This window comes from Sinohyriopsis cumingii, chromosome 10, assembly GCF_028554795.1.
Source record: "Sinohyriopsis cumingii isolate HCF-2022 chromosome 10, ASM2855479v2, whole genome shotgun sequence".
Lineage (NCBI taxonomy): Eukaryota > Metazoa > Mollusca > Bivalvia > Unionida > Unionidae > Sinohyriopsis > Sinohyriopsis cumingii.
In genome coordinates this window covers 62,872,238-62,898,659 of record NC_142970.1, presented here as the reverse complement: position 1 = coordinate 62,898,659, position 26,422 = coordinate 62,872,238, and the positions used below count along the sequence as shown (strand labels likewise).

At 35.4% G+C, this 26,422-nt stretch overlaps 1 protein-coding gene across 1 annotated transcript; it reads left to right on the top strand.

The window, feature by feature from the left end:
* Positions 1-2,524: 2,524 nt before the first annotated feature.
* On the top strand, positions 2,525-10,113 carry LOC149790253 (monocarboxylate transporter 14-like). Its single transcript, XM_089973431.1, has 4 exons — positions 2,525-2,771; positions 4,161-4,304; positions 6,737-7,726; positions 8,815-10,113. Exons 1-4 carry the CDS (start codon positions 2,564-2,566, stop codon positions 8,937-8,939), a joined length of 1,467 nt encoding a protein of 488 aa, XP_089829557.1. The 5' UTR covers positions 2,525-2,563; the 3' UTR covers positions 8,940-10,113.
* Positions 10,114-26,422: the final 16,309 nt, after the last annotated feature.

Sequence of the window (26,422 nt, the reverse complement as noted above, 5' to 3'; positions counted from 1 at the left end):
TACTACTATTACTGATTATTATTATTAGTTGTTGAAGTAGTAGTAGTAGCAGCAGTAGTAGTGGTAGTATTGGTAGTATTTGCAGTGGTAGTAGTAGTAGTAGAAGCGTAAATCCGCAGCAAATCAGCATTATCCAAGAGTGTTAGAACAAATTGATTTAAAACACCAAACCAAGCCAGCTAGGTCAGATTATTTTTTGGAATGATATGGTGCTTTTTGTGGAATGAATGCCAGCTATATAATGCATTGACAATAACAGTTTGGCGGCAATGAATATAAAGATCACATCAATTTCTTATGATGTCAGTGTGTTTAATACGGTTAGTCGATTTGCACCATGTCTTAACAAAGGCAAGATACATAGTGGTGTAATTAACAAGATCTGATGCCAACATTTTGTATGACTGTCCGAACCGTACCTTACATATTTATTTATACCTTTGAATATTACAAATCTTTTTTTAAAAGAAATTAAACCTTAGAAAATTCAACTATGCTAAAGTTATCCAGTGCCATACAAGAGAAAGATACCGAAGACTAACTTGGCTTGTCATGTATTTAAGAATTGTTTGATTAGAAAAGAAATATCATGGACAATAACAATGTGTTTTTTTGAAACTTTAAAAAGAAACGAACGAATCCAGATACACATAGTAGTGTTAAGAAACTGCAGATTCCACACTTTGTACAGTACAATTTACTTGAGTATTTTTGTTGTGATTGATTGTTTGATGAACTGATTGACTGACGGTGTTGCGCATGGTTGTTAGCTTGATTTGTCGCTTTATAGTGTCTGCATGTCAATGATTGCGTTCGTTTAAGCAAGAGTAGTGTTTTTGTAGTATAACACCGTATGTGGTATAATACCGTATGTATATTCGCTCCTACTCCGACTCACGTGCAAATTAAATGCTGAAAATGATTGTATTTACCATACTATATTTTACGTGGTGTCTTCGTACTTTTCAAGCCACTCAAGCTCCACAAATCGACGATGCATACAACAATGCCTATATTGTTCTTTTGGTAGTATGAGTGTTATATCAATCTCAACGAAAAGAGTAATGGTGCATTAAAACATAAATATTGTTTTAAAACAAACCCTACGACATATAAATATAAACCGAACTGAAGCCTCTAGTTATAGCTACAGCAATGAAACGGCCTTGCTCTTCTGTAATTACAGAAAGTGATATCCAGTTGTCAATCTGATGTAAAAGTGTACGTTGTATGCATACAAAACTTAGAGACTGAACAAATAGATCAGTTATTGCAGGCTCACGCCAGATGGAAGGTGAGGGACCCCTCAACTTTGAGAAAAGGTATAGAGGAACCTTTTGAATTTGCTTCAGGATCCTTGTCGCATTCTCTGTAAACCTTTCTTACAAAAAAGACTAATATAAACAGGAATAACTAATACAGTTATGGTTTCCGTGCCTCTTAAATATCACTAAAAACCTTTTCAATTTTAATGACGATGAATATATTATAAAACCCGATTGAGATCACTGTCCGTTTAAACAGATTGGTTTCATGTGTGGGCCGCAAGGCTGCAGCTTCAAGCATTTTCGCATAGTGGTGACTTCGTCAACTTCCTGTTTTTTAAGCAGTGCTTCCTTTACTTCAGAAGTAAAGACTTCCATTTGTGCCTTAAGCACGTAAATCGAGTTTTTGGCTTCTTTGATTTCCCTAAGAACAATGTCTTTGTCTTGGTCAAAACCAGATACATAATAACTTTAGGCCTGCTAGATTTTGCTTCCTCTAGTCAGATATCTCGTAAAATTCATTTCTTTTTTCCTTATCAACCAATTCCGTCTGAGAGATCTCGCTTAGTGTCTAAGCGGTCATTATTTCGTTTAGTCGGGGGATGTGATTGCTGAAGAAAGAACGTGGGCCAAATTTTAATATCCGCTATTCGTTGCTTGCAGCCCTTGCAGATCAGGCTGCTCCTTTAGCTTTTGCAGAGCAAACCCATTAAGAAGGAAGGACGTCACGTAGCAAACACTTTTAATGTTCAAGTGTTATTTCCATTTCATAGGGATCAAAATGACAAGCAGGTCTCTTATTAGTATTATTATTCAGTGTAGGAATACTCTATAGAGACCCGGGCCGGTCAATAGTGTGCTGAGAGGATTTCTAGGTAGGCTATAAGCATATACCTTCAAACACTTAATGTTTGTGTTGCTGGTTGGTTGTGTGGGATGGAGGCGAAACGTTTTCTTTTCTTCCAAAAACGAAGGATTGCGTCTGTTTGTTAGTCTCGTATGTGGGCAATGACAAAGAAAGTCTTTTCGTAGCACAATATCTTGGTCTATTTGCCTACCCTGCAGCTAAAACGTATAAGGTAAAGCAACTACTCGTCAGGAAAATATGGCAGGTAAAATAACTAGAACAGAGATAGTTTCTTCTTCCTTTTTCTTCCTTGTAGCCGTTGTATCAGTGAGTGACTTGTATAGTTGCACCTTATATTTTTTGCATAGCATTACATTTTATGTCTTAACTATGTCCTGTCGTGTCCATTTTAGTCTTAGAGCTCACGTGATCAAGATATTTTGAGACGTCTATGATGCTATCAAAATGCCAAGAGTGGTCAGATGGTGGACTGTGGGGATATGTGGTGGTGGTTTCTGCCTTTATGATACAGGTGCTAGCCTTTGGCACATCTCAGTCTATTGGAATGTACAACGTGGAATTTTTGGATTACTTTGAAAACAGTGCTGCGGCGATTTCCCTGGTTGGATCCATCAATGTGGGCATCTTTTTGGGAGCTGGTAAGAAATGCATGGAATCTTACATGGTCCGAAAATTACATTCAACATGTTTCAACGAAGTGAATCTAAATCCGCAGGCAAATGATTCAACAAAACATTAAATATAACACTATCAGGGTTATCAGGCTGCCGACAAGATCTGTTTTGTTCACAAGTTTATCATGTTGGGAAAAATCAGTAATTTGCCGTTTGCCCTTGATGGCATAAAAATATATTAACTAGTCATAATATAAATTACACTTTAACATAGTAAGTTCTTATAAGAATTTTCTGAGGCTGCTTAACGCTTCAGTCAGGTAAAATGAAATGGCTCCATAGACTATTTTTACGCTGATCATACGGATATATGCATAGTCTATCAAAGCTCGCATGTTACATCTTCTTCACGTTAACTGGTCACTTTTGAAGATCAGTCCAGTATCACTTTGCTCCAGCATGCTGTTAAATTATCTGTAACAAGCAATCACAAAAAGTTTAAGAGATAAAAAAAAAGATCATACAAGTGAAGATAAAGCAATGTTACAGATTAATTCATATCCTCGTTCAAATGCTGTAAGTTATACAGTGTTTAAATAGTATGTGGATTAATACCTTTATTTTCCATCTTACCAGTAGATTAAACCAGAGCTTAGATGTATGTATTATAAGGTCAGCATCTCCAACCCGTGAGTTCTTGTCTTCTTAGTTTTAAGTAGTGGTATCCAAGTTAACCACATTGTGAGTTTGTTCTTTACACCAATGACCGGAGTACAATTATTGCTATTTTATAATTAAATTTCTAAACGAGTTTAAATGATTTGAATCTATGCATATATAGAGAAATTATTGGCATTATTGGAGTTTTGGTATTAGGGTCCCTTCAAATTTTTGTAAAGGAAAGTAAGACCTATCTTTAAGATTTTCAAGATAAGATAATGTAAATAAATTTATATTAAATTTGTGATACCTTCTGTTGTCAGAAACAATTATTTTGGCTATACATTACGATATTTATGTTGCGATATTCATATTAGAACTAGGTCTTATTCATATCATGTACAGTATTCATGACTATGGCATCCGAACATATGGAGTCGCAGGATGCATTTCTTTTAGTATTACTACCAAAGAAAGCCACTATGACCTACCAGTTTGATTTAATAATACGTGTTTATGACCAAATATTGTATATACATCCAAGCAAAATAATTATTAGAGTTTTGCCAATAATGATTAGATATGACATTATTATCAATTACTTAGGAACCAAAACGTCCGCAAAAGTTTTTAAAAAAGTTCTCTCTACAAGTAGGTTAAAGACAAAACTAGTATTGTTTCAGAAGGTGTGAGTGAATCAAAAACCGAAGTATGGAATATTACAAACAATACTTTTTTAAACTGTTATAACAGGGCCAATAGCCGGTCTAATGATGAACTATATGAGTCACAGACAAGTAGCATTGATAGGAGCCATTATCAGCTCTATTGGTCTCACCTGCATGCCATTTACACCAAATGTGGAATACATGTATTTCTTCCTTGGATTCCTCACAGGTGAGACGAAGAATGTCGGAATAATATGTATGAAATAACATTAATGTTTACCTATGTTTAATTCACACAAAGGAAAAGTGGGTCAAATGACCTTTACTAGGTCCGAAAGTGGGGTGGGGTCGAAGGACTGGTTACAAATATTTGTTTCCGCTTTTTGCGCATTCAATATATATTCAAACAAATATTACCTTCACAAATGCTCACATCGTGGATAAATTCATTTTTTAAAATAAATATTTACTTATCAAGGTATTATATGCTGAATCAGTCATTATATAACCAGACTAAAGAATGATTTTCGAAAGAATCCATGTTCGTTGAAGTATCAGTGTACACTATTCAGAAGACAATTATTTTAGTGGACACAGTCTTGCAGAAAACCTTACTATAATGTGACTCAGTGAACGCTGATTGAAATAAAGTAAATTTTTATAAAAGTGAACATTTATTGCAGAATTGAGCAACTGTGAGCATTACCATTTACACCTGTTACAAAATTTCAATTCATTTAAAATAGCAACATTTAATTTTCATTATATCTCTACTGGTCATTTACCTGAAGTTCTTGTGTGATGACCTGTTTAATTGGCATTAGGCGTTAGCACTAGGTTGACATATCTACTTCTCCCAACCTATTAAATGGATTGCAGCCAAGCTTTGCATACACCGTTATCCCAGTATGTTGTAATCTAGGTCACTGCTTACAATCAACAAGTTTGTGTCCGTTACTCAAATCCAAGTTGTTGACAATTGGACGTACAAAACAATATTGCGTCATATTTTGTAGAAAAACATAATATTGTTTTGAATATTTAATTAATCTTGCATTTGATCGAAGCCCTGTCGTAGTCATGTAAACCATCCTAGTCTACCTCATAAAGTGAAGTTCAACGATAGTGGTCCAGTTACAAACTGGTTACAGACAAATGCAAACCAGTTCATGCTGAATGCAGATTTTAGTACTGGATGACCACAATAGGGATCCGGTGACTAGTTCAGCAATCATTATCATTCTGTATGAACAAAAGTCAACAGCTTCGAGTGATATTGGAAAGTACATGTGACACTTGAATCAATGAACAAAAAAGCAGATGAACAATCATTAAATAAAGTACAGTTAATCCTTGTAGCGTGTTGATTATGTAATGCAATTTGATGATTAAACACGCAAACTCGGTTCCAATGGATTCGTCGACTTTAAGAATTCAAACAAACTTTTTCCCGTTGCCTTGTTCAGTTAAAGAAACACTAAACGTTTTTTAAAACCAATATATTGTTCTGCATTAGAAACGCAACTCTTTTAAGACTAGAAACACAAATTGTTCCCCCATATAACCTGTAATCGTTTAGAAACACAACACAAATCAGCACCTTCCTCTCTTTTAGGAACACAAATGTAATTTAGAGAATGAACAGTACGTTGATGGGTTGATAAACTGTAACTACATAAATAATAATAATTGACTGATAAACTGTAACGACATAAACAATAATAATGATAATAATAATTCTAATAATAATATAATAGTATGGTCTATTCAAAGAAGTAGCGTCGATAATAATAATAATAATAATAATAATTTTACTACTACTACTTTCAATAATAATAATGTTAAGAAAATTAATAACGATAACTGCCCCCTCGGGGATTAACCATTAACACATTTGTTAATATAGCAAAATCTATCTTAAGACAACATTGGTAAGAGATATCAACTGTCACGAGAGATATCAACTGCCATAGGATATATCAACTGTTATGAGAAACCAGGTTCTCAATGCGCAGGTTTATTGATTATTTCGTAGTACTACCTGTCCTAAGAACCAACGGATGTAATGTATGGGCTGACAGGCATATCTTTCAAAACAGGTAATAATGTTCTATCATGAACAATGCGGAACATCATATTACTTATTACACTTAAACAATAACACAATTGGCAATATATTTAATTGAAATCATAAGAAATTGGTTCCTCCAGGCCAAATATTACAAATATTATCTAAGATAAAGGCACACAGAGTTTTGAACCTGGAATAATTTTGTAAAATAGGTACTATATGAGAAAAAACTGTGCGGTTATTGCTTGTGAACGAAACCTTTTATATATGGCGACAATGTTTTCTAGACAAGTTGACTTCGTTAATGGACAAGCAAACATATTTGCATTGTCTACTGGACAGGAAGAACAAAGTCATTCTTTGCATCCATGTGGTGTAGCAGCAAAATGGTCCTATTTGGTTTATTTATCCACTGAAAGAAGAACAATGAAAACTGATTAATATTGATTTATGAACTTTAATTAAATGTTTGCAAACAGGACAACGAGTCTGTGAACGCCCTAAACTATGAGCAGTGTCTAACATTCAGGCCTAAAAAACCTAATAATCAATCCTTTTTATTATTTTTGTAATGTTTCTTTCCATCCCAGGTTTGGGATATTGCTTGCTGTATGTTCCGTCACATGTGCTGTGTGGTCTGTATTTCGAACGTCACCGCAGTCTAGCTTCGGGAATAGCAAAAAGTGGCGAAGGTCTTGGCTCCACAGTATTTCCATATATAATATACATGTTGATAGATAAATATGGGTGGAAGGGCTCTTTTTTCATAATGGCTGGTTTAAGTTTGCACAACCTTGTTTTTGCTGCATTGTTACGCCCCCTACCCCATCGTGAATGCGATATAGCTGAAAAAGCTACTACAAAAAAGGCAGATCTATTGGAAATAGAAAATGAATCTTTAGAACTGAAAGCTACAAAGAATATCCATACACGTGACCATTTAGAAAATAAGTATTTAATACACCTAAGAGAACTTGACGATGTCAAACCTGAATTGTCACCGAGTGAAACACATTCTCCATTCAGTGTAGATGAACATGAGACGCACACAACTCTCATACATACAGTTGTTGATATCGTAAGTAAATCTTTTATTTCCAAGATAAAAGATCAATGGAAAAAAGTTTTCACATTTAGATTTAGCATTTATTTCATGAACAATATTTGCTGGAATATGGGAGCTTCTATTGTTACTCTGTTTGGTGCTGAATTTAATACAAATGTTGGTTTAGAGAAAGAGGATTCAACTATTGTATTCATGCTGATTGGAGGTGGTGCATTCGTGGGTTCTGTACTAGGAGGACTACTGGGGAACCTAGCATGTTGCAACAGGATAGCAGTGTATGTAGTTGTTAACCTAGTAAATGGGACCTTAGCCCTCTTATTTGCTTTGCCATTCCTCCACAACTTTTGGGGCCTCCTGATTCTGAGCTTCTTATGGGGTTTGATGTTTGGGATCATCATGGGCCTCTTGATGGTTGTGACCGCTGACCTTTTGGGAGACGAGTCTCTTGGATCTGGATATGGATATCTCATGTCAGCAAATGGTCTTGGATGCAGCATAGCACCGCCTCTAGCAGGTACGTAATGCATGTAATACACGCGCATTTGTGGTTTTAAATAGTATTATTAAACTGATGTAGAAAACCTACACACAAAACATGGCAATTAATGATTTGGTAGCTCTCTTTGTGGTGCATGCAAGGGGGAGGGAAATTACACTTTGAACACATTAGTAGTTATGTCATGGCCATGGTATTTGATGGTCATTCTCAAAGGCACACTGTATTAACCAACCAGGATTATCGTCGGCAGAGATCGAACCGGTGATCTTCGGATTTCTAGTTTGATGTTCTACCAACTTAGTTAACTACTCTCCCTGGTGTTTGTAATAGTGAATTTAGTCTTTAAAGATATGAACTCTTTCCACCGCCATTACATTGAGCCCCGTCTCACATAAAACTAGTAAAAATTGACTCACACTTGATTATACAATAGGTTTTAAACCCATGTCCGCCCAAAACTGACTATATGGTACCAATAAACAGCGAGATTTGATAACGATAAAAATATAAATATACAGACTGGCACATATAAATTAGCAAGACAAACAACTCAGAATAAATGAAAACAAGAAGAAATATAAAATTATATGAATTTAAAATATAAGTGTGAGAAAAATAAAGTTATTTAAAATATAGTATCATATTATTTGTAAACCATATTTTCTTAAAGTCTCAAAAAGATGTTTTCTCTGGTTGCAATCTATTATAAATTTAGTTAATTGAATTCAGATCAAACCTATAACAAAAATGTGTTCCACTAGCATGATCTCTGATCCAGTTTTATCCTTAAGGAAATATGCATCAATTATCCTTATCCTATACCCAACTGGTAAAATAAAATATCCTCTATATCTTCTATACGCAATTTGCACAACAAAAAGGATCAGAGTGAATTGTTCTATATGAGAGATGCAACTCTCTAGTAGGTTTGATGTTGTGTGACTTATTTTGGAAATTTTCTATCCACAGATTTCGCCAAGTAATAATAACATCTCATTTTATTTCACATTTGAACTTGGTATATATATATATATATATATATATATATATATATATATATATATATATATATATATATATATATATATATATATTTCATTCAGAAACGGGAGACTGCGTTACAGCTTGCCAGACTATCTACCCTTTCATAATCCATAATAACAATGTGACTCGGATAAGCAGCCAACAATACATACTTCATCCAAACTGTATGGATCTGGGATATTAATAGTTTGGAAGGGCATTCAGTGTGAATGGGAAAAACTGAAAGATGATGAAGAAAAAAAATTCTCCAGAGGTTCCAGTTTAGTTCAAAGAAGTAGAGTCGATAATAATGAAACGTTTGGATGCGTCAGCTGACCTTACATCGTACTGAATTGAATTTCATAGTTTGGATCCAGAAAAGAGAATATATTGTTCTTAAACTTCACAAAATAATATGACAGTTTCTACTTATCCTTTGAGCAAACCTGGGTACTTGAACTCTCGTAGAATTCACAAAGGTTTTCATGTACCGCGTACCACCTGTCAGGTGGTGCATTTGCTATCATTTGTGAAAGAATTGGATAAACCACCGATTAATCTTTGATCCCTTCATTTTGTTACATGCATAATAATATTTGTTTATATCAGTGTAGGACTGGTCAACTAACATTGCAGTACGAAGCACATTCATATCACAAAGGACTGAACTCTGGACAGTGTTGTTTTTACCGACACATTATACATCCAACGAAATACTAAACCTTTAACTTACTACATATATTGCACATTTTAATACTATTATGTAACTCAAATAGATAGTGGTAATTGAAGACGTTATGGAAACATGTGCAGTAATTAAATCATTACATGGTTTAAAGTATATCTTTTAAAATATATCTTTTGACTGAAACTTTAGATCCAACTATTTATTTTGAAATTAAACAAACAGCATGAAAATATTTGTGATTGTATTCTCAACGTTTAGTTTGTTAATATATAGATTCTGCAGACTAAATTTAGTTCAAGACCACATATTTTGACGAATGTTTCAGACTATTGTGATCTGCTGTGAAATAATTTCCTTTGTCAGAGATAACCTACTGGTTACTACGCAGAAGACTGTTAACACATGGGGCGGGCATATAATAAGCTTATTTATACTACTCTTGTTTTGTTTTATAGTGTAAGCTGTTGTCATTTTCCAGGCTTGTTGCTGGATGTAACTGGTGAATTGGTGCCAGGGTTTCTGTTGGCTGGTTTGATAACGATAGTTGGGGGCCTACTCATAGCTCTGATTCCACTGCAACGCAGATTGTGTCCAGTCAAAGACAACACATCAGGAAATACAGTTGAGAGTTGAAACGCGTACTAAACAGGACTGAATGCAGTATTGATAAATATTGTGTCATCTCATCTGTGTGATTATGTGAAGACCATTAAACAGCAATATATTTCTCTCACTCGTTTAGCGAATGGCATCGCACCTGAAATGGTGAACCCTACAACTTATGGAGAATTTCTTGTGTGAAAACAAATCTTCTTACGAAAAATCAAAATGCAGTGTCAATAATGCCAAACCGAAGCCTCTAACCGACTAAGATTTTCTCTAACTGGGTTAGCTCATTTTGTTACTTTATTTTTTATATGTTTGTTTTCGTTTTTTATGTGTGTTTTTTTACACATCCGGACACTCAATATTTGTAGTCATCTTCCCTGCTGCAATCTCTCTCTCAACCGAACATTTTTTCAAGACTTACACGATATCGTGGCCGAGGATCATATAAATTTATCGTGATAAATCCGTGTGGGGTAGCTTGCGCACGTGAAAAGAAGTTTTTGAACTTAATCATATCTATATCCCCTGAACACAGAGTCTGATAAATAGTTCGCAGTGAATGTGCATCGACTCCATTAAACAACTAAAACATGGCAGGAATCTCTGATCACTTTAGGTACGTGTGTATATGGCTGAGTAACATAAATCACGTCTGTGTTTTTGTGTCTGCCTCGAGAAAATATCTGAGCTTGATTTGATTGTTTGTCTGTCATCACATCATCACATGCTACGAGATTATTAATAAAACCATAGAGGTAATCTACAGATGGGGCTTCATCAATATCGGTGATAAAATCAATCCTATCACTTCCGTCCTCGTCCGACAATTTTGCGTAATTAATCAACCAATTACTATTATTATTATGGAATTGATTTATTTTAGCCCAAAAAGATTTTAGAGGGGTAGAGCAGCTATCAGTAAACTTGCTTATGCAGTAAATGCCACACGTTATGTTGCTGCAAAACTGGTTAGCAAGACAGGTAATATGGCAAATGTATCTATCATCACTTAAACAAATTCAGGATGCACATTATGGTGTTAGTGTTCCCAATGACGTTCACAAGGCAGATATTTTGTTTTTACCACATGATACTATTAAAACACGTAGGCGTCAATCACGCAAGTACAAGTACGCGTTAACTGTCTTTGATGTTGCAAGTAGGTATAAAGCAGCATAACCACTATCAACAAAAAATATCAAATTAAATTGTATTTGCGTTTTTACGGATTTATCAACGAAGACCCTTGCGATGGCCGCAGTTACTACAGATCGATCCTGGCAAGGAATTTCTTTGTGTAGTATCATCTCTGATGAAAAACAACATAACGTCAAAATCAGACGAGGGCAGACAGCAATTCATCGCAATCAGGCAATTGTTGAATGATTTAATCAAACACTTGCTTTAATAGCGGATATTTGGATATCAGTATGCTCAGGAAATATCCCTGAACAAAGTTCAAAAAGACACGAGATCTCGTGAATGGGTTGCAAGACTACTGAGTGTGATAGCTCCTTTAAATAACGAAATTACATGATAATATAACGGTGGTGCAGATGATAATTTTGATATTTGATTATTTTTGTCATACATATCGCTGATTTCAACGTCGGCAGATTCAGAATAGATAAGTGTCTTTCCTTGTCTTATTCTCCATTCGCGCCATGATGCATCAGCGCCGATATATGTGGCGACTCTAACTGCAGTATCGGGAATTCGATTTATGATAGATAATAGGTTTATCGAAACGTACGCGAGCACCGAAGATCTCAAATGAGTAAACTGTGGTGACTCACCATCAGTGTAACTCACAATTGCTAAATTGGTTCCGTCCGGTAAGTTAACATTCTTTCGACTTATAAATGTGTTTCTTTCCGTTCTATCAGTAATTATAAAATCGAGTTCAGCATCATCTATAACTAATCGTATACGCTGTTGTTCATGATCACGTGATCCTCCTTGGGTAAATTTTCTAATTATTTTTCTGCCAAGATCGTTTGAGATTTTATTCTCAAAATCACTTATATCAGGATTTTTATCAGAATATTTATTTTGTTGTGGTAACCAAACTAGTTTATGTGGACAGTATGATATAATTGCTATACTTACAACCAGTGATATTAATATTTTTACATCAGGCATATATCGTAATAAGACGATTGGAGCCCAAACCAAACAGTGACAATCGGATGAAGGTTTTTATTATTTTGATATTTGCAGGCGTTAGGTTCAGCGCGTACCAGATATTATTACCAAATCGGCGTATTCAAAGAAATATATTAAAAAAATATTCAAGTAGCTCCCGACTTCGTTAGATGCAAACACTTCGAATAAAGGGTGATAATTCTGTCAAGCAAAATTATATCCAGTAGAGTAATTAAGTAGCTGCCCCGCTTGTTACTGAGCAATATTATATGACTACCGCGATTATTTTTTGTGTCGTCGTAACTATTATACAGATATTTTAACTATGCGGCAATTAGCTGTCAGTTGAGAAGCGTAAATTGTAAGAACACAAATTCGTAGAAGGATATTTACACCTTTTCTCTTCGTCCCTGATCAATTCAGAAAAATATTAAGTCACTCCCCGCTTGCGTGTGCAATACAGCTAAATCATTTTTAGATCTCTAAGTAAGATAGCTGTATAAACACCTGCATGCACATTAATTCCCAATGACATCCGGCAGAAATATATGTGAGATAATTTTATACGGTGTTTTTAGAAATTGAAATAAATTTATGTTGCAGTTTACAACATTTATGATGTATTCAGTATAATGATCACTTGTAGGAATCCGACAGAGGTAAATTGATAATAATTTCTGAAACGTACATCAGCAAGTATGTCCGTGGAACAGTTCTAGAGTGTTTGATTGTCATGCTCAAGGTCTTACGTTCCAATCCATTGACGGAAATATTATTCCATCGCAGAATCCTGCTGATATCAACGAAGATAATGATGACCATCCTAGCGTTGCTCTATGTAACTTTATTATATACTCATGCAATTGTGTATTTGTGCACGTATATATATATATATATTTGCGATGATACCAGCAATTGTTGTGCAGCGGAAACACAAATTGTTACAACTGCTGCCGATGTCATTGTTATTGTTGATAGCAATACGCCGGTTTCTGCGATAACAGCGGACACGGAAAACACAATTATGTGAACGACAACTACACGTCTGCGATATTTTTATGCTTTTACTGTATACTCGTCAACGATATTTTTCAGTTTAGTTTTCCACTCACATACTTGATTGTATCTGTAATGTTGAACTTCGATTGGGGAGTTCATTATATTGTTTTATGTGGTAGTTTAGCGACTAATTCAAAACACCAATAGTACAATAAAAGTATGTCTTTTCTACTACGAATGTTTCTTCATCGTTTTGTTCCAACGTCACTAAATTAGATCCAGAGGATCCAGTTAGTGGATAACGCCGTGAAATAGTGATAGATATCGTAAATGTTGTAACACCGATTACTGAGAACCTGTATATACCGGTTAACTCAGCGCGATGTTTGATGGATTTATTAAGTGGTGTCCACAATGCTGATCCTGATGCTACTGTATGTACTACACTGTCGGTGATAATTTTGATTTCGGAGAGTTTAATACCTCTGTAAATTCCACCGGAGACTCCTGACTCGCTTGCTTGATAGAATCACGGAAGGGGATATATTTCTTAATTGTCTCTAGTCGCTGTCGAGCTAGTTTAGCTGGTGAGATTCCAGTATTGATATAATAATGATTTAATTACGCACACACTACAGCAGCAGGTAGGGTGACGACAAAATATTGAATGTCCGGGTGGGTAAAAACCCATTGAGAAACGAAAACAGAAACGTCAAAAATAAAGTAAGAAAATGAGCTAACATAATTAGAGAAAATATCAGTCGTTTAGAGGCATCGGTTTGGCGTTATTTACCTTGTATTTTCATATTTTTTCGTATTATGCTTTATTTTCAAAAATGAATTGCCCCAACAATTGTATGTTTCACCCGCCTTGCTGCTAGAATTATAATGAAGCTTATGCTATTACACTGCATCAATGATGTGTCGGCTACCAATATGTGTTATTTTAATATGTCGAATATATATTCTTTTAGAGGTTGTTTACTGTTTCATTTGTAACTTAAGATTTCGGGGATATTTATTTTAAAAAAAGCTCCCAAAAATCTAAAAAACGAAAGGAGCGCGACTTCGTTGGAGTCAAAACCGAACAGGGATATGATTTACATGCAGTAAAAATTAAGGAAACACTCGACCAGTGGGACAGCGTGGGTTTACTACGTGGCGTGTTTGGTATGAAACGTACTTGAGAATTTCTATGCTCGACCTTGCGAGGTTTCGTCCGAGCTTGGTTTCAAAACTATACGGGTTTGGAGTTTTTTATATGCTCGTCCACGAGCCTGTTCTCATGCACTAGGAATACACTCGTGCTGTACGCGCGAGTGAAAAAAGAAGAAGAAAAAAATGCTAAATAGAAGGCGTTAACCAACATAGATGCTACAAAGTAAAACTTCAGTTTCCCTACTACAACAAGATTAAGAAAAAATACTTGATGTATAGTTGTTATTTGTAGATGATTTGATTAGATCTTCAAACTATTATTTCAGTTTGTTCCAGTTGTTAAAACTACGTTTAAATTTGTTCGTCAGAAATCGTGTTTGCAATTATATTGTAAGCAAGGTATCTTAAAACCCATTTGAGTCTAACCTGTCCAAGTCAGAAATACTGAGCATATCCGAAGACCTGTCACGGTTCTGGTTACACTGACGTTATGTTTTATGTTTACACAGTTGTGATTTGTTCGGAACGAGAGTTAATTGTTTTTAAATGCACGTATGTTTGGCAAATACATTTATGTGAGTATGTCTGTAATAATATATAGATAACTTGAATACGATCGATTTTAGGTCATAATCTTAATATTTCGATTTGTTGCACATTTTTGTAACATTTAGAATTTGACGTTTATTACCAATCCAATTGTTTAGCTCAATTGACAAGTCTCACAAACGAGTCACACAAACGAATTGGGTTTGAAGTTTGCATTTTAATTGAAAATTAACTGTAGACCTGTATGATGTTTTTAGTGTCATAGAAACCAAAATTACACCAGGCTTGGTCACATGCCACCAGAAATAGCAGGCATATGCCTCACTATTAGGCGCTACATGCTATTATATATCTACCTATCTGACTGTCTATCTACCTATCTATCTGTCAGTCTCTGTCTATCTGATGATCTGTCAGTCTCTTTCTATCTGACTATCTGTCAGTCTCTATCTATCTGACTATCTGTCAGTCTCTATCTATCTGACTATCTGTTTATCTGTCTGTCTATCTATCTATTTATCTTATCTTATCTTATCTTATCTTATCTTATCTTATCTTATCTTATCTTATCTTATCTTATCTCATCTCATATCATCAAATCGAATCGAATCGATTCGAATCGAGTACCAGTATCACAGAATGACATTTTCATGCTGGGTTTGGGGGTGACAAAAACAAAAGCTTTCAAAACCAAATCCCTTCGATTTTACAAATATATAAGTACTATGGAACTAATGCTGTGCCGGATGAATGTGTGTGTGTGTGTGTGTGTGTGTGTGTGTGTGTGATTTTGATGTTTAACGTACCTTTATAAATTTTTCAGTCATATCGCTTTGATGTCTGTAGTGTGGCAGTTAATAGTGATGTCTAGCACTGGGGCATCATACAGCAGACATGTAGCATGATGTCCCACCAAGTCACATGATCCTGACACCAGGCCGACCAGCCATAAAACTAGCCGGATGAATGCATCCCACAAAATCGCAAGATCAGGTGTGATTCATTGAAAAAGTTTGCTTTTACATGTATATGTTTTTCTGCATCCAATTGGCTGAGCACTCGTAGACACTGTCACATTTCATGTGTATCCACCCAAAGAGATGCATTTTTTCCCAAGCCCAAATTAGGTGACAGCACCATAGTTTACATTCCTTTGTCCATGTTAGATTGTTTGTGGGGAAACTCTATCATATATCTGTGCCATCACCAGGGTAAATGACAGTAACCTAAGATGAAACTTGCAGTGAATTTTCGTGCCTAGTGTCTGTAAAATATGAACAGAGTGCTATTACATGACACAATGACCCCCCCCCCCCCCCGTTTACAAGGAATACAACTGCATAATCACCAAGGACTACTTTTGATTATGCTCTTCCATAGTTTGTGATTATTTAAAGTATCCAATTTTGTTGGTACCATATTATGGTCTAGAAATTTATTACGGATTTCAGATTTTACAAACTTGAAACAAAGATTTCTTCGAATACCTCAAGCCATAGGGATAAGAAAGATATATCCGAAATAACACAACAGTTCAGGTCATATCTATTCAATAGTTCCTCAGACTTTTTTATCTGGAGGTGATGAAGAAACATATTCCTTTTGCCATTTAAATTTTAGGTTCTAAACCTGACATCATTATCTGCAAACATATCGGGCATTTCTCCACTATAAAAAGTTAGTTTCATAAAGTTAAGGCCTGAAGAATGCATTCATGGGTCAGATGGAAAGCCTTATGTATAAATGATGGAAAGCCTTATGTATAAATGATGGAAAGCCTTATGTATAAATGATGGCAAGTCTTATGAATAAATGATGGAAAGCCTTATGTATAAATGACGGAAAGCCTATGTATAAATGATGGAAAGCCTTATGTATAAATGAGGGAAGGCCTTATGTATAAATGATTCGAGAAATATATTTATGCATGTGGTACAATATATGTATGCTATATGAGGAAGACTATTTGAAATTATTAATATTTTTAAAATTGTTTTGTTTATTTGTTATACGTGTGCACTCTACTGTATATATGATATAAATGTGTTCGTTTTATGTGCACAGTGTTCTGCTATAACTATATTTGTTTGCTGGAGAAATGTTAATGCGGTTTTGTTATGTTTGGAGAAGCAGCTTTCTTTTCATTTGTTGTTGTCCTAAAAAGGACTTTTCGTGTTGTTTTCCCTACGCTACTTTAAATAATGCTCTTTTGATCCATTCCTACCCTTCTTCGTTTTCTTTTTCGCTGATGAAGATGGTTGTCTCTCGATCTGCGTAGTCTCTTCTATCTTTTCTTCGTCTCATTATTTTCTTCCGCTTGTTTTTTTCTTTCGTTTCCTCCTGTCTTTGTCGTCTGTCTTTGTGTTCCCGTTTTCGGGAAATAATATCTATTAACGTTGTAATTTACATTATCGTGGCACGTGTACATGCAGCCTAACAATATGATGAACTATTTGCTATGTTATAATGTCTGTCATATACAGAAGTTTTATTATTATCTTTAATCAGGGTGTGTGAGTTTGCAGTGATAGTTTGATATTGTCAGCTACAAATAAATCTTATTCACGATCTAACTGTTAGCATCAATTATATATTAACCGACACAATAATTGTTTGAAAGCTTATTCAAATATTTCATGCTGATAAAGTCAATATAAGAGTATGGACTGATACACGGTTTGGAAAAACAGTCAGTCTCACTCTAGGAAGCGTTGTGAGTTGAAAAGACCAACGTTTATGGCGCTATTCTAATCAATGTTGATGCAAAAGCGGTTACTACTCCTTCTATCACGTTAATAAAAGTTCAAATTTTCCAAGATTTGCAGAAAATTTAACGAAACGAAACGCTGATACCCTTATTGTAAATTCTAATTTTAATAAATAAATATTCAACTAAAAATAAATGTTTTTTTTCTCTCGAACACCGTTGTGTACATCTATACGAAATATATTAATTACATTTTTGAACTTGATGAAGGGACTTGTTTTCCCCACTGAGTCTTTGTTGCTCCAAATTACCATAAATTTACCATTTTATAAGTCATATTACAAAGATCGAGAATAAAATGCAACGGAAGGTTTCTGTATGAAAGTACGGGCCTCAGAGCCAATAAGCCAATACGACGAAGAATTCTTATTTCCGCTGTCTTAATGGATTCTCATACTAGCTGCTTTGCAATTTACCATGTCAATTCTGTTTGTATAATGTTTCGGATTTAGGCTAGGGATAGACGCCATACAGATCATAACATAGCCGGGTCCTTATTAACAGCATAGAAGTGGGAAAGCATAAACATGACTTCGTTTACTAGTAATAGGAGTGGCAAAAAATATACTTACATTTTTGCATTTTGAATTTCCTCAAAATATAGTTCTTTAGTTCTGTAAATCCGATTTACATGAGCTATGTCATGGGTCATAAAACTTGATTACACACCGCGATATTGTACTGTAATTTCGAGTACATTTCTAACTGCAATCACATGATCATTACTGCACTCAAAATTAAATGAATGTGATACTCCAATGACGTCATTTAAGTAATTTCAATTGAAAGAGTTCACAGTTTTATCATATTATGATCCCAAACATTCAATGACAGAACAGAAACACACATGCAGCTTAGTCCATACGCGTCCCTTCCAAATCACATGTACTTCGTGTGGAATTGAAGTCCATAACGATGAAAAGTTAGTAGAAAGTAGAATAGGCACAAAATATATCCATTTATTCTAGACCAATTGGAAGTGTTGTTGCAATGCACATTAATTCGCAATACGAATCTAAATTCAAATTTGAAGTACACCAAAAGTCGACCGCGCGACGAACTTCAAAGGTTACTGGCCGGTGCTGCGTGCGCATTAATATTGTTATTGTGTATTAATACATCTAAGGTTGTGTAATTCTTTTGGAATACAGCATACATTAAATTACTTTGTTTCCAACTATTTTCTATATTTTTATGTTTCGATATAAAATGGAAATAATATAATAGAAAAGTTACTGCAATTGTATGGGAAATATGAACTCGTTTTCTTGGATTAATACTTCACTTCCAAAGGTTATTGGTTAATATATGGCGATTATATCACGTACTTTATATGAATAATATTTTCAAACTATGTCCGGGAAATTAAATCGTGCAAAATTGCAACATTATTAACTTACAAAATACTGAGTGGAAACTTCAGAATGAATATAGGTTATTCGGAGGATGGAATAAGCTTGATAAATCAACATTCTATAAGCAGACAAAGATAAATGTTTCAGCAGTGTGCCTATAACCCACATTGTTGCTAATTTTGTATCAATACAAGGTAATAACTGAACGAATGATCAAAGAATTTAAAAATTGTGTCTTGATATTTGATTTTTGATGCTTAATCCACATAATTCGAGCAATTAATAACACGATGAAGCAAAATGGTACATTTAACAATGAAATTACTTCCGAGGACTTACTAATAATGCTTAGCTAAGGAAACCTAACTTCGAGATAAGAGGGTCACACATCTGTTAGCCTTGCATGTGGTTTTATTAAGCCCCTACTTTCTAAACGATGCAATTTAAGTCGGAGAATTTGGAATTAATTCTAAAACATTTTGACAGAAGAAAAAGTGATGCTTAGTTCTCGCTATATTAAGCCATATATCAAATCGTTTGCATTTGATGTAATGCTTCAAACGGTATTGAGCATGCAAGACATTAGAAAGAAAGGACGGAGAGAATATATCGTCAGTATAACATTTACATAACACACAAAATTAAAAAGGGTCTTTTATCTCCACTCGCTGTCGTAAGCAAATTCATTATTATTATTATTGTTGGAACTCTTTAGCAAACAAACAATATCACAATGTTGTTATCACATACCACATTTATCGCCGCAATAGTGATATTACTTTTGGAACTACTTTCTTCTCCCATATCTGCGCTTAGGTATGTTATTCAAATCTGTGTTTCCATCCTTATACCAATGTTTTTTTGCATTTTTCTGCTCCGTCTCAGCCACAACCCTCCCTCTCTCCAACAGCATGTACAGTTCTTAAAATGTATCAGGATTGCGAACCTTCTAGTATACGTATATGTAGTGTCGAGCAACGGAAAGGCAGGCTTTAAATATTAGTTTGTTATATAATTAGTTTTGTTACGAATCATGCAAACTGTCACTGAGTCAACTTATATGACATGTTGTTCTCTGCCACCACTACAGTATTGCATACAAGTTAAACTCTTCGACAAACGGTGTATACTGCTATGAAAAACCTCATGATTTTAATATAGTAATAAAATTGTTTATGTAGCGATATTAACTCTCATCATATTTTTAATTGTGTTTGTAAGCGATGGACAAATAGGACATTGATGAGTGTTGATAGCAGACAAATTAAGTGACGACCGATATTTGACTTAATCGTCTGTTACTAAACTAGACTGCAACCACACGTGCAATGTGATGTTTGAATGCAGTAGCTACCAATATAAAGAATCAAAACCCAGACTGAGTTAGATCGTATGTTTAAATACGGTAAGCTCTGAAGTCTGTCCGATAGGACCCATCTGTGATTTATATGATATTCCCGTTACGACACTGTCCACTGTATCAATATATGCAAAAAAAAAACTGACAAAGAACATGAAATATCTTCATTTTTGTACGAAATAGCTCATTAATTTGACAAAATGCTTAGTTTGAAGTGTCATTTGTACACGCTAAATTTGTAACACTTCTTTTTATTGATGTAACAATGTAGCCGGTAATCGCGTCGTCACTGAATACAGAAGAAAAATATCGACGATGTTTGGCATATTAAAAATCTTATAAAAGAAGATATACGTTTTTAGCATATATAAGGAAATATTTCACTCATTACCAACTATTTTGTATTTCCACTCGTGACAATACAATTCCACTTCACTCGTGAAATATGTTCATTTTGTACTATATTTCATAGTGTGATATTGTCATATATCAGTGGAGAAATATGATATCGCCACAGTGACGATATCATATTCCCACTTAACAAATATGTCCTAATGTATATTATTTAAATTTGTATTTCCGTAGTTATGCATATGCTATTATTCTTTTTCCTATGTTTCTTCTTCTTCTTCTTCTTCTTCTTCTCTCTCTCTCTCTCTCTCTCTCTCTCATCCACATCGGGATGAACCGATCTTAGAAAGTGTTATCTGTATACTCTCTAGTACATATTTATGTAACACTGGTCAACAGTGAAATCATTACTGACTTGAAAAGGCCCTAATCTGTAGTATTTTGGTGTGCCGAACACGAATATAACCGTGAAACATTTGTATTGGCTCTCGTTTTGAAGATATTCATATACCTCATTTTCTATGTTTCACTGTGTAAATTTCTCCAGTAGGACTGCAGCAACATCCGGAATAATGATGTAACATTGCATAATACCATCATGCTCACATCATCCACAGTTGATTGCATCATTTTCTGATGCAATGCAATACTAATGCCATGCGGCTGCTGAAGTAAGTTGACGTCAGCAGTGTACTATACATGTGTAGGCCTATTATACTAATGCCAGGCGGCTGCTGAAGCTGACGTAAGCAGTGTACTATATAAAGCCCAATCAGATAGGTTCAGCATTTAAAATATTTTAGACGTTGTGCGAGACAGTTCAAGCTACTGTTACATAAATCTTATTATTTTATCCATTTACGTACAATAAAGAACAGTAATGCCTCGAAAGTGTGTTAATACCGCGGACAATTTTTGCTATATTTGTGGGGAAGTGACATTTGCCAACCAGAAGAAAAGTATCAATTCTCAAGTGAAGAAGGCATATCATCTTTACTTCCGATGCAAGGTTGGTGACCAAGACAAGCCTTGGGCTCCGCATATATGCTGTGCTACATGTACAACACAGCTTTCACAGTGGTTGAATTGCAAAAGGTCATCAATGCCGTTTGCAGTCCCAATGGTGTGGAGAGAGCCAAGCAACCACCTAAATGACTGTTACTTCTGCTTGGTTCCTCCTCTTTCCGGCGGAATAACAAAGCGAAAGAAGTCGAGAATAGTCTACCCAAACATTCCGTCTGCATTGAGACCAGTTCCACATGGTGAGGGACTTCCTATTCCAGAACCTCCAGCAGAATATTCTCTTGATTCATCTGACGAAGACAAAGGTGAGTCGACCTGTTCTTCTCCTGGTCCATCAGCATGCAGTGATCCAGATTTTCACTGTGGTGCATCATCAACCCCACACAGAATAACACAGGAAGAACTAAATGACCTGATTCGTGATTTGGACTTATCAAAGAACAAGGCAGAATTGCTAGGATCAAGACTCCAACAATGGAATCTTCTAGAAGAAGATGTCACAATTACTGCATATCGAAAGCGCCACCAGCAATTGGAGCCTTTCTTCAGAAAGGAAAGTAATATGATATTCTGTTCCGATATTGAGGGCCTCATGAATGCTTTAAAAATCACTCATGACCCACAAGAATGGAGACTATTTGTGGACTCTTCGAAACTGAGTCTCAAGGCTGTGCTTTTGCACAATGGAAACATTCTTCCATCTATTCCAGTAGCGTATGCTGTCCACATGAAAGAGACATACGATAACTTAAGGCAGCTACTGAATTCCATTGAGTATAACAAGTACAGCTGGCACCTCTGTGGTGATTTGAAGGTAGTTGCCCTTTTAATGGGACTGCAGCAAGGATATACAAAATACATGTGTTTCTTATGCGAGTGGGATAGCCGAGCAAGGGAAATGCACTACATGAGGAAGGAATGGACTCACAGGCAGAATGTAGCCATTGGAGAGAAGAATATCCAACACCCAGCTCTGGTTGAGGCTCAGAAAATCTTGCTACCACCCCTTCCCATCAAACTAGGTTTGATGAAGAACTTCGTGAAAGCCATTGACCGGACTTTGCCAGCATTCCGATACCTGCATGAAAAATTCCCTCGACTCAGCGAAGCAAAGATTAAAGAGGGAGTTTTTGTGGGTCCTCAGATTCGAGAGCTTTTCAAAGATGACCGGTTCAACAACTTGCTGGAAGGTGACGCGAAACAAGCATGGAATGCTTTTCGCCTAGTTTCTACAAACTTCCTCGGAAATGTTTGGGCAGAAAACTATAAGGAACTAGTAGAAGACATGTTGATGAAGTATAAGAAACTTGGCTGCAATATGTCTCTAAAGATTCACTTCCTTCATTCCCATTTGGATTTCTTTCCTAGCAACTGTGGTATTGTTAGTGATGAACACGGCGAACGTTTTCATCAAGATATCGCAACAATGGAACAAAGATACCAGGGAAAATGGTCCACTACAATGCTGGCTGACTACTGCTGGACACTCCTCAGAGATGCTCCCGAACAGCTGTACAAGAGACAGGCGAAGAAATCTAAGATGTAGTCAATGACTTGATTTTTTATAGGTAGGCTATTACAGTTGACCTTTTACTATTGGAATGCATTTCGTTATGTAAACATTAATTTCTTGCAGATTACAAAAAAACTAGAGCCAATTTTGCAATTTGACTGTCATATTCGTGTTCAGCACATAAAAATTGATAAGAATTGACTAATTTTATTTCAGTAACATGACTTTTGTAAAAATTTGTTGTCCAGTGTAATCGATGAGGTGTCACCAAGAAATGCCTGAAGAGAAGTTCTGACAACATGATGTATAATTCATGTATTAACGTTTTTACCTCTCCATATGAATCATGTGACTGAACTCGCACGTTATAATTAATCCATGCCTGTAACACAGTATGTATAACGGTACATACGTTTTAAACCCACCCCCCCACCCCCAAAAATTACCGATTAAATAAAACAATAATGTTGTTTACTAGCAATTGTAATTGAAATCATGTTAAAAAAGATACAGAATTAGGTCATCAATGAGTGTTGACAGCAATCCAAACATGTTCGACCTTCAACACTTGGATACAGTGTCTTCTAGTGAACTAAATAGCAATAAGCTATCCCCAAAGCCACACACATATTTTCACATTTTTTCAGCATCCTGACATGTTGTCTGTTAAATGTGATAACTAGATTACGAGAAAGTATTACAGACCTACAAAGGGAACGAGTGACTCATGAACATTAATTCATATGTTCACAAATGTGAATAAACTTTTATGATATAAAGAATTGAAATATGTATGTGAATTATCATCTTTGTTTTCCCGTGTACCGTAAATGAAACCGGATTTACATATATTTACTATAACGCGGTCAACATCTCCAATGCGCGAGTTTCATAATTTCTTGTGGTCTTAGTTTTATTCAGTGATATATTTACCTTTGATAACCGCATGGTTGAGTCAGTTCGGTCTGTATATGAAGACATAGGCCACAAAATATGGTTTCTGCAGATTAAAATTATAAACCTGATTTGACTCTATACCTCTTTAAGGAAATTATTGCCATATTTGGAGTTTTGATTTAAAAGTCGCTTCAAGGATTCGTGATTGACAATGTGCAATATCTTTCAATGTTTATAGATAAGATAATGTGAATATATGTATATTGTAATTCTGTGATACATTCGATTGTCAGAAACATTTATATACTTGTCTATATGCGTATTGTCTATTAATCAAGTCGTTTATTATGACACAATATCGATATTAAAAATGTTTCACCACCATAAATACATAATGAACTCACTGTCATAGTTCCACGAAAATAAACATCAATGCATCAAAAAAAAATCTTTTTTTAGAAAGGAAAACTGTAACACATTCGTTCAAGTGTAATTGATTGGCAAATAATGATGTAATGCAATATAGCTTGCCTCCACAAATCACTTCCGACAAGTACGTACGTGCAGGGCCCATTCATACCCAATTCTGATAATAACGCTATTATTGAAGACTACATATTCTAGAATTGGTATTGTATCACTATCATAGTTATTTCGTATGCTTACAGAACGTTATGGTATGTCTTTTCCTTCAGGTCTATAATTTTTGTGACATCCTGTCTTTATATATCTATATATATCTATATATATCTATATATATATATATATATATATATATATATATATATATATATATATATATATATATTGAATACATTATTTAATAAAATAAGAGACATGGAACTGGAAATTCCAGCCTCACCATAAGAGCGAGAGGAAGAAGAAGATATCAGGTGGGTCTTGCTGCTTGACACTATTGAGCTCCTCCTCGCTTCTGTGAGCTCGTTCGTCAGAAGTGGTAATCCTGGTAAGAAGCTGCCATTCACATAAACAATTTCGAATTGGGTTTTAGTAGTTTTAGTCCAGCAGGGGTGTGTGAATCAAAGAAGTTCTTACATGATGGTTTCCGCCGACAGCAGGTCGGAATAGAATAATTTAAGCAACACATGCCCTTCTCTTTGCGTGGAGGTTTGGAAACTCTTTGCTCGACAGCCATCAGAAGGGTTCGTACTCTGTGTTCACCATTGCCCAGCAAGATCAATATTCTGATGTCAAAGCACAGGCAGTCTCTTTTGCACAGCACCGCACAGATTTTCCACTTTCACGCTCTGTTCGTCTTAAGTGATCGGTCCGCTAGAATATGTTTTCGAGTAAAGTCGCCAACTGCATCGTCTATGCTAAGAGATGGTATGCTTTTAAAGCTTACTATGCATATATGTGATATTTTGAGTTTTTGTGCAGTTGAGAGAGCGTTAATCATATCTGTCCATTTCTAATTGCATTGAGGAACTTTCTCTTTTTCCTGTAAGAAGAAACAAGAAAGAGAGATTGAACGGCCTCTACTAGTAAGGGCAATAGGTCAGTCCCGTCTGACACTCAGTTTCTTAAAGGATTCTGCCTTTCACTCCGACCCCCATTTATCAAATCTAATCACATATTTAGAACTACGGAGACCCGTATGTTTTGTTTGTTTTGTGTTCCTGATCAAAATTACCCTGTGATCTGTTGAGGGAACGTTCTTTTGGCAACCTTACCATTAAGGCTCTTCTGCTCCAGATATCATTCGTTTTTTAGGGCCATTAGCCTCCTCCAAACTAGCAAGGCAGTAACGGGTAAAACATAATTGCTGTGCATGTATTTCTTTGGTTTTGATTTGGTGGAGAAGGGTGAGCGAAATTATATTTTTAGAAATACAGTACTTATCTGTCACTATTGCGAGATACTCTCATCCCACCCCGCCCTGGTATTCCACAAGTCGGCTGGGTCCATGTATACGAGGACTGTCATTTCGCTTGCACTTATGATATGGGATTCAGACTGGGTTTGTTTGTTCCCTTTCGTATCCTAGACATTCCAGAATGTTGAATCTAATAGGAAGATAAATGTCTTTGAACAAGGGTGAAGAAGAAAGTATTACAATGAAAAACAATGAACGAAGGTCACTGTGACCTGTATGAATGAACAATGAAAGAAGGTCACTGTGATCTGTGTGTTATTATTCACTAAGATGTTTTTATCACAAGATACATTTCTTCAGTCCTAATTAGGAGACTATTTCAGACTCCTACAGTTGGAAGTACCTTCTTGAATAGCAAAAGTTATATATCAAAGACA

Bases quoted from the DNA above. Each gene is read 5' to 3' on its own strand.
- LOC149790253 (XM_089973431.1), top strand. From the start codon at position 2,564: ATGATGCTATCAAAATGCCAAGAGTGGTCAGATGGTGGACTGTGGGGA. The intron at 2,772-4,160 runs GTAAGAAATGCA...CTGTTATAACAG, and splicing joins GGGCATCTTTTTGGGAGCTG to GGCCAATAGCCGGTCTAATG. The intron at 7,727-8,814 runs GTACGTAATGCA...TATTTCATTCAG, and splicing joins CATAGCACCGCCTCTAGCAG to AAACGGGAGACTGCGTTACA.